The 10,583-nt window shown below is 37.2% G+C and overlaps 1 protein-coding gene across 1 annotated transcript; it reads right to left on the minus strand.

The window, feature by feature from the left end:
- Positions 1-5,934: 5,934 nt before the first annotated feature.
- LOC135232786 (olfactory receptor 2B11-like) lies at positions 5,935-7,232 on the minus strand. Its single transcript, XM_064293847.1, has one exon. The coding sequence runs from the start codon at positions 6,916-6,918 to the stop codon at positions 5,935-5,937; it is 984 nt and encodes a 327-aa protein (XP_064149917.1). The 5' UTR covers positions 6,919-7,232.
- Positions 7,233-10,583: the final 3,351 nt, after the last annotated feature.

The following is a 10,583-nucleotide window of genomic DNA, read 5'->3' on the forward strand; positions in this document are numbered from 1 at the left end:
GCACCAGAAGAAAACAAATAATAAAAATTAGAGCTGAACTAAATGAATTAGAGAACAGAAAAATAATTGAAAGAATTAACAAAGCCAAAAGCTGGTTCTTTGAAAAAATTAACAAAATTGATAAACCATTGGCTAGACTGAGTAAAGAAATACAGGAAAGGAAACAAATAACCCGAATAAGAAACGAGAAGGGCCACATCACAACAGACCCAACTGAAATTAAAAGAATCATATCAGATTATTATGAAAAATTGTACTCTAACAGATTTGCAAACCTAGAAGAAATGGATGAATTCCTGGAAAAACACTACCTACCTAAACTAACACATTCAGAAGTAGAACAACTAAATAGACCCATAACAAAAAAAGAGATTGAAACGGTAATCAAAAAACTCCCAACAAAAAAAGCCCCTGGCCCGGACGGCTTCAATGCAGAGTTCTACCAAACTTTCGGAGAAGAGTTAACACCACTACTACTAAAGGTATTTGAAAGCATAGAAAATGACGGAATACTACCCAACTCATTCTATGAAGCCACCATTCTCCCTTATACCAAAACCAGGTAAAGACATTACAAAAAAAGAAAATTACAGACCTATATCCCTCATGAACATTGATGCAAAAATCCTCAACAAAATTCTAGCCAATAGAATTCAACAACATATCAAAAAAATAATTCACCACGACCAAGTGGGATTTATCCCAGGTATGCAAGCCTGGTTTAATATTAGAAAAACCATTAATGTAATCCATCACATAAATAAAACAAAAGACAAAAACCACATGATCTTATCAATTGATGCAGAAAAGGCATTTGACAAAGTCCAACACCCATTCATGATAAAAACTCTCACCAAAATAGGAATTGAAGGAAAATTCCTCAACATAATAAAGGGCATCTATGCAAAGCCAACAGCCAACATCACTCTAAATGGAGAGAGCCTGAAAGCATTTCCCTTGAGAACGGGAACCAGACAAGGATGCCCTTTATCACCGCTCTTATTCAACATTGTGCTAGAAGTCCTAGCCAGAGCAATTAGGCTAGACAAAGAAATAAAGGGCATCCGGATTGGCAAGGAGGAAATAAAGTTATCACTATTTGCAGACATGATTATATACACAGAAAACCCTAAGGAATCCTGCAGAAAACTACTGAAACTAATAGAAGAGTTTGGCAGAGTCTCAGGTTATAAAATAAACATACAAAAATCACTTGGATTCCTCTACATCCACAAAAAGAACACTGAAGAGGAAATAACCAAATCAATACCATTCACAGTAGCCCCCAAGAAGATAAAATACTTAGGAATAAATCTTACCAAGGATGTAAAAGACCTATACAAAGAAAACTACAAAGCTCTACTACAAGAAATTCAAAAGGACATACTTAAGTGGAAAACATACCTTGCTCATGGATAGGAAGTCTTAACATAGTAAAAATGTCTATTCTACCAAAAGCCATCTATACATACAATGCACTTCCGATTCAAGTTCCAATGTCATTTTTTAATGTGATAGAGAAACAAATCACCAACTTCATATGGACGGGAAAGAAGCCTCGAATAAGCAAAGCATTACTGAAAAAGAAGAAGAAAGTGGGAGGCCTCACTCTACCTGATTTCAGAACCTATTATACAGCCACAGTAGTCAAAACAGCCTGGTACTGGTACAACAACAGGCACATAGACCAATGGAACAGAATTGAGAACCCAGATATAAATCCATCCACATATGAGCAGCTGATATTTGACAAAGGCCCAGTGTCAGTTAATTGGGGAAAAGATAGTCTCTTTAACAAATGGTGCAGGCATAACTGGATATCCATTTGCAAAAAAATGAAATAGGGCCCATACCTCACACCATGCACAAAAACTAACTCCAAGTGGATCAAAGACCTAAACATAAAGACTAAAACGATAAAGATCATGGAAGAAAAAATAGGGACAACCCGAGGAGCCCTAATACAAGGCATAAACAGAATACAAAACATTACCAAAAATGATGAAGAGAAACCTGATAACTGAGAGCTCCTAAAAATCAAACACCTATGCTTATCTAAAGACTTCACCAAAAGAGTAAAAAGGCCACCTACAGACTGGGAAAGATTTTTCAGCTATGACATCTCAGACCAGCGCCTGATCTCTAAAATCTACATGATTCTGTCAAAACTCAACCACAAAAAGACAAACAACCCAATCAAGAAGTGGGCAAAGGATATGAACACACATTTCACTAAAGAAGATATTCAGGCAGCCAACAGATACATGAGAAAATGCTCTCGATCATTAGCCAGTAGAGAAATGCAAATTAAAACTACGATGAGATTCCATCTCACACCAAAAAGGCTGGCATTAATCCAAAAAACACAAAATAATAAATGTTGGAGAGGCTGCAGAGAGATTGGAACTCTTATACACTGCTGGTGGGAATGTAAAATGGTACAACCACTTTGGAAATCTATCTGGCGATATCTTAAAAAGTTAGAAATAGAACTACCATACAACCCAGAAATCCCACTCCTTGGAATATACCCTAGAGATACAAGAGCCTTCACACAAACAGATATATGCACACCCATGTTTATTGCTGCTCTGTTTACAATAGCAAAAAGCTGGAAGCAACCAAGGTGTCCATCAACAGATGAATGGGTAAATAAATTGTGGTATATTCACACAATGGAATACTACGCATAGATAAAGAAGAGTGACGAATCTGTGAAACATTTCATAACATGGAGGAAAATGGAAGGCATTATGCTGAGCGAAATTAGTCACAGGCAAAAGGACAAATATTGTATAAGACCACTATTATAAGATCTTGAGAAATAGTAAAAACTGAAAAGAACACATACTTTTGTGGTTACGAAGTGGGGAGGGAGGGAGGGAGAGAGAGGGTTTTTTATTGATTAATCAGTAGATAAGAACTGCTTTGGGTGAAGGGAAAGACAACACTCAATACATGGAAGGTCAGCTCAATTGGACTGGACCAAAAGCAAAGAAGTTTCCGGGATAAAATGAACGCTTGAAAGGTCAGCAGAGCAAGGGCGGGGGTTTGGGGACCATGGTTTAAGGGGACTTCTACGTCAATTGGCAAAATAATTCTAGTATGAAAACATTCTGCATCCCACTTTGAAATGTGGCGTCTGGGGTCTTAAATGCTAACAAGTGGCCATCTAAGACACATCAGTTGGTCTCAACCCACCTGGAGCAAAGGAAAATGAAGAACACCAAGGTCACATGACAACTAAGAGCCCAAGAGACAGAAAGGGCCACATGAACCAGAGACCGACATCATCCTGAGACCAGAAGAACTAGTTGGTGCCCGGCCACAATCGAAGACTGCCATGACAGGAAGCACAACAGAGAAGTCCTGAGGGAGCGGGAGATCAGTGGGATGCAGACCCCAAATTCTCATAAAAAGACCATACTTAGTGGTCTGACTGAGACTAGAGGAATCCCAGCAGCCATGCTCCCCAGACCTTCTGTTGGCACAGGACGGGAACCATCCCCGAAGACAACTCATCAGACATGAAAGGGACTGGTCAGCAGGTGGGAGAGAGATGCTGATGAAGAGTGAGCTAATTATATCAGGTGGTCACTTGAGAGTGTGATGGCAACTCTTGTCTGAAGGGGGGATGGGAGGATAGAGAGAGTTGGAAGCTGGCAAAATTGTCACGAAAGGAGAGACTGAAAGGGCTGACTCAATAGGGGAAGAGCAGGTGGGAGTATGGAGTAAGGTGTATATAAACTTATATGTGACAGTCTGACTTGATTTGTAAACGTTCACTTGAAGCTCAATAAAAATTTAAAAAAAAAAAAGAGAGAGAGAGAATGGCTAGGATTACCTTTGACATGTAATTAGGAGGGACCAATCACTGGAAACGGACATCATTTTTGGTAAAGTAGAAGGTCAGCAAAAAAGGGAGACCCTCAATGAGAAAGATTGACACAGTGGGCTCAAACATAGCAATAATTTTGAGGATGGCTCAGGATCAGGCAACATTTCATTCTGTTGTACATAAGGTCACCATGAGATGAGCCAACTCCATGGCATCTAACAGCAACAAGTCTGACTCCAGTGTTTGACTACTTAGGTTTAAATGACTGCCCAAAATCCTGCTCAGCTTCTCTTTCTCTTAAATGCCAGAATTTCTGCCTAATTTCTCAAACTCTTTGCCATGCACTCCTTAAGAATTATCAAATTCCAAATTTAATATGATACTTTATCTTCCTAAATGCCAAGAATAAAATATGATATTTCCCAAATTTTTTGAACACGGATTACTGTTTTGTTTAGATTTCCCTGTAAATTCTCATTGCAAAAGCGTTTGGGAAACATTGCCTTAAAAACCAGCTAATAACCTCACTTGCTTAACTCATCTTTTACTACGTGACTGGTGTTTGCGTAAGTCTTTGACATCAGCTCGACAGCATCTAACAACAACAGATGAGTACAGTAGGTAATACTTCTTCATTCATTTACTTGTTTAAAAAATATTTGAGAGCTTAATCTGTTGTACTCACCTTGCTAACCATTCAGATTACTAAGTGAGAGAGAAAATACCTAATGTTCTTTTTGGAGAAAAGAGGGAGTTATCTAAGGGAATGTAAAGCTTCAAGTGTGGTCAGCACTATGAAGAACGGGAACACAGTGAAGTCAGAAGACCTACTCCTTAACCAACATTAGGTCCACGCTAAGGAATCAGCTTGCCTCCAAACAAGTGATGTTTCCTTTTATCCAAAAAGAGCAAAACTGTAGTATTCTTCCTTTCACGTCTACAAAGGAAATTTTACTGTAATAAACAGAGCAGAAACTGAAGAATGAATTAATTTATTAAAATTAATGAATTACTGATTGTGTTAGAGGTTTGTATGAGTTAGAAGATTTTGTTCTTGCTGTTTGGAAGGGAACAGTACAAATATACCTTGGCCCCAAAGATGAGCAGATAGATGTATATACACCTTATATGAGTGCTTATAGCTGTTCAAAAAAAAAATTTTTTTACCTTAAATACAAGTTGAAAATTAGGGTTTTTATAATGGTGGGGGGTAAATAAGTATGAGAAATGACATTTTACAATGAGAAGAGTTGATGTTATTAGTAAAAATCAACAGAATATTTATCCCCCCACCTCGACACATCAAACTTTGTACTTCATCACCTCTATCTTAAAGTCAGTGATCTGGTAGTCAATCTATTTTCTATTTTCATGTTATCTTTCACTTTTTTCCTCCATTTCACTTCTACTTAACACTTAATACTCTGATTCAATAAATATATATTTTTTAATTTAAAATATTTTAAAAATAACTGTACTTCTTTAGCCTGTAGTATCAAATACACCTCATTTTCCCATTCTAGGCAGATTACCTTCTCAATGAAGGCTGAGTGACTCTCCATAGTAGGAGTCCATGCAGAAGATTCTCTGGATTTTAATCTTCAACTTTTCTTTTGGGAACCTAGAAATATTTACTTTAGTCAAATATCTTAAAAATCCCACTGAGATGTGTAAGGAAGAAAGAGTCAAGCATTATTTTTGAAATATCCCATTTATAAAGGATCAGGCAGTGAATGTGTGTTGAGAGGGTTTGGTTATAGAATATGTTATTTCTATATTTTTTCCAAAATAAAGCATAATTTGGTAGGATTTTTTTGTCTGACTGTAAATGAGTCAGCCGATAAGCATTTATTTATTGCCCACCTTTGGTATGTCAATAGTAGAATCTCTAGATGGCTATAGGGGAACTTAATGACATGGTCCCCAGTCACATACAAATTTCAGACAAACCGACAGGATTCACACTTGAAATGATATCCAAAGAAGAATAAAGCATAGTAATGTGGTATGAAACATGTATATTGATAGGATAGGTACTAAAGGATGTTAACAATTTTGAAAGAGGGTAAATCAAGAGGTGATTTTAGGACAGGAGATCATCTGAGCTGCATATGGAAGGTGTTATGTTTGCTCTCCTTCCCTAGTGGTACAATGAGAAGAAGTCTCCTCATCGCCCCTTTCATGTCCTTGTTTCTCAGAGTGTAGATAAAAGGATTAAGCATAGGAGTCACCAAACTGTAGAACAGGGACATGAGTTTGTTACTGTCCTGGAAGTTAGTAGCAGAGGGTTGGACATACATACTAATGACTGGCCCATAGAAAAGAGATACAACAATAACATGAGAACCACATGTGTTAAAGGTCTTCTTCTTTCCCTCTGAGGACCGAATTCTCAGGATGGTAGCTAGAATGAACCCATAAGAGACAAGGATAAGTGACAAGGGCACCAGGGAATAGAATATCCCCACAATGGAGAGCATAGCTACATTGAATGTGGTGTTGACACATGACATCTTGATTATCACTGGAACCTCGCACAGGAAGTTTTCTACCTTGTTGTTACCACAAAGTGGCAGCTGGACAGTAAGGGATGACTGAAGCAAGGAGTTAGCCAAACCACTTAGCCAAGCTATGACTACTAGGAGGAAACAAAGTTTCTGATTCATGATAGCTGGGTACCTCAAGGGCTTGCAGATGGCAGTGTAACGATCCAAGGACATCACAGCTAAGAGGATGCATTCAGTTGCCCCCAGGAAATGAAACATATAAAACTGAGTCACACAACCCCCATAGGTAATAGACTTATCTGGTCCCCAGAGGTTCAGCAGCAGCTGAGGGATGGTGGTTGTGGTAAAACAAAGGTCCAGGAAGGAGAGGTTGGAAAGGAAGAAGTACATAGGGCTGTTGAGGTGAGGATCTATCTTGGATACGACAATAATTGAGATGTTGCCCACCAGCGTGAAGATGTAAGCAACAAGCACCATGACAAACAGAGGCATTTCCAACCAGGGATGTTCAGAGAAACCCAAGAGAATGAAGACCTTTGGAATACTTCCATTGCCCAGATTCATGACCATCATTGCTCTCGTTGATGGAGTCAAGTTGAATTCCTTTAATTGTTAATTCTGTTAAATAAAATAAAGTGAGTTATAGAGGGGTTCTCTCTGTGTTATAACTCCAGTGAAGCGATTTGATACTTGCAACATGAAAAAAATTCTCAGTCTAAATGCCACACATTATCATATTTGTAGTGTCTTTAAAAGAAATACTAACAAATCTCCTCATTTTATCAAAAATACAATATTGCAAATTCTAATAGAATAATGATTAGGTAAAGGAGAATTCACAATTGGTTTTATATTAAAGAAAAAAGAATAAAATGAAGGAAAGAATGATTTGAAAGAGTACCCAAGAACCATCCGTGTTAACTTGCCACAGGTGTTCATTTCTTTCATTAGTAGTTGCTGACCTTAACCATGCTCTGGTTGGATATATTAGTTGATTTAGGGTAAGTTCAGAACTGATTGAGCTTCATGTGGATCAGTCTGACTGGCACAGAAACAACAACACATAATGCTATTCCTTAGGCCTACTCCCCAAAGAATGACTTTTGCCAACATAAAACTTTCATTATAAAAGGAAGCAATGCAATATGTTTAGGATTTTTTAAAAATCATTGATTGCACAGTCCAATGATAATAGGCATCGGTGCTTACAGTATGGTGTATGTTAGTGTTTTTAATAATGTGTCTTGCCATCTATCATATCAATTTTAACAGTTATATGCTCTTTTATTGATTTATTTCATTCATTTTCATTACAGGTGTATGTATGTGCTTGTGTGACCTGGATTATGATGTAAAATATATTTCTCACTATAGGTAATGGCAATAGGGTTGAAAAACACTCATGTAGTAGAAAAGTAAAAAGGATATGGAATCAGAAAACCTGGATTCAGTCTGCTGACAATAATTAACACATACAACATTTATGCATTGCTTAAATATTTGAAACCTTTCTTATCTATCTTGCTGTGTTGTAAGGATTATTTCAATAAGTACTACCACATTTTATTAAGTGAAATACTTCATGTTGACTTTCATGAAATACAGTGTCCTGGTTGATTGTGAGTCTCTGTTTAATTTTTCTTCAGGTTGTATCCAAATGTTAACAGTGTCCTTATCCTCCCATAAAAAGTCAGGAATGTACTTTATTCCCTTTAATTTCCCTAAATTACTGAGATCACTAAGCTTAAATCTGAGGTTAATGATTTCAAGATTTTTATGCTAGTACACATACAGTTTAATTAATGGAAATACTCACCAATGCAAACTGTATCCCTAAATCAATTTTAAAAGGCAAGTTTCAATGTTTTAAATAACGATGTATTCATATTGAAAGAGTCCAGTTTATTCATACATTATTTAGCATGCAACTCTCCATAAAGAGGTCACAACATACACAGGGTTGTACAAAAACATTAAATTGAGCTGAAAAGACCAAGCACCCCCTCCTCCTGCCCAACACCTACCTTATATTCACTTGTGGTGCTCTATCATATAGGGTCACTATGAGTTGAAATTGACTCAAGGGCACCTAAAAAAAAAAAAACCCTTTTTCTAGCAAAAAAGATATTGATCTTTTCTTTTCATCAGAATTCAATGTTAAGTGGGGATAAGGACTTAATTTTCTCTGTATTCAGTTGCTTTATGTCATGTTATAGTCCTGAGTACTTATCTCTTTCTTTGATTTGAAAGATACCAAGAATTTTTAGAAGTGGAACCCTATTTTTCTCTAAAATAACATTAAGACAGGGTTGTAACTCTTTATATAAAGTCATGGGACTTTGTTCTCCATGCAGACAATTGACCTCAGTGGGAACTTCTTGGCAAGAGACACTGTAGAAATTCCCCAGAGGGGATACTACCTTCTAATTTTTTCTTACCTCAATAAAATGAAATTATAAATGTTGGAATTTTTCACACCCTGTTGAATGCTAGACTCAAGTAAAATAATCCTGGGAGACTTAATATACTTCAACTATTTAATCGAAACTTTCCTTGGATTACCTGGGAAAATATAAGACAATCAGTTTTGGTGTAAAGATCCAATTTTCTCTTATTTATTTTTTTCTTGGAATATTTTTCTTGAGATTCCTGGTATAACAAAGGCAGAAAAATCCTCGTTCTACGTAGAGATAGAAGAGACAATCAACTTCCAATATGATATTTAAGGAACAAAAAGGTTTTTGTCTTTGAATATCTGTTCCACAATAGGCTAGCACCCAACCCAGTGCCATCGAGTCGAATCCGACTCATAGCGACCCTATAGGCTAGCACAGTATAGGCTTTTTACCTGACCTGACATTGACTATATTAAAGTTTCTCATTTAGTCTAAACAATAAAAGCATTGTGTTGAAAATAAATTGGTATATGTTAATGTCCCTTCATTCATTCATTCAATAAATATTTATTGAATGCCTACTATGTATCACTCTTCTTGATGCTGCGAATATAACAGTTAACAATGGCAGGCAAAACTTGCCCTAATGTAACTCAACGTTTTTTACTTATTCTCAAGGAGCCCTGGTGGCTCAGTGATTAAGCACTGGGCTGCTAACCCAAAGGTCAGTGGTTCAAACCCACCGGCTGCTCATGGGAAAATGATGTGGCAGTCTGCTTCTGTAAAGATTGGTAAAGATTGCTGTTGTTATTAGGCGCCTTCAAGTCATTGCGACTCATAGCCACCGTACGTACAACAGAATGAAACACCGAGGCTTGGGCCAGGCTCATCGTACTCCTTAAAGTGGCATCTAAGTTTTTTTAAATATTTTAAATGGGTGTTTTGCAGCAGATTTTCCCAATGCATCATTTGATTTCTCGACTGCTTCTTCCATGGGCATTGATTGTGGATCCAAAAAAAAAATGAAATCCTTGACAACTTCAAACTTTTCCCCATTAATCATGATGCCACTTATTGGTCCAGTTGTGAGGATTTTTCTTTAATTTATGTTGAGGTATAATACATACTGAAGACTGTAATTCTTGATCTTCAACAGTAAGTGTTTCAAGTCCTCTTCACTTTCAGAAAGCAAAGTCGCATCATCTGCATAATGCGGGTTGTTAATGAGTCTTCTTCTAATCCTGATGCCATGTGCTTCTTCATATAGTCCAACTTCTTGGATTATTTGCTCAGCATACAGATTGACTAAGTATGGTGAAAGGATGCAACACTTACTCACACCTTTCTTGACTTTAAACCATGTAGTATCCCCTTGTTCTGTTCAAACCACTGCCTCTTGGTCTATGTACAGGTTCCTCATGAGCACCATTAAGTGTTCTGGAATTCCCATTCTTTGCAATGTCATTCATAATTTATTATGATCCACACAATCGAATGCCTTTACATAGTCAATGAAACACAGGTAAACATCTCTCTGGTATTCTCTGCTTTCAGCCAGAATCCATCTGACATCAGCAATGATATCCTTTGTTTCATGTCCTCTTCTAAGCCCAGGTTGAATTTTTGCCAGTTCCCTATCAATGTACTGCTGAATCACTTTCGAATGATCTTCAGTAACATTTTACTTACGTGTGTTATTAATGATATTTTTAGATAATTTCCACATTCTGTTGGATCCCTTTCTTGGGAATGGGCATAAATATGGATCTCTTCCATTCTGTTGGCCAAGTAGCTGTCTTCCAAATTTCTTGGCACCATCAAGTGAGCTCTTCTAGCGCTGCA

Source organism: Loxodonta africana, chromosome 1 (genome assembly GCF_030014295.1).
Source record: "Loxodonta africana isolate mLoxAfr1 chromosome 1, mLoxAfr1.hap2, whole genome shotgun sequence".
NCBI classification, from domain to species: Eukaryota; Metazoa; Chordata; class Mammalia; order Proboscidea; family Elephantidae; genus Loxodonta; species Loxodonta africana.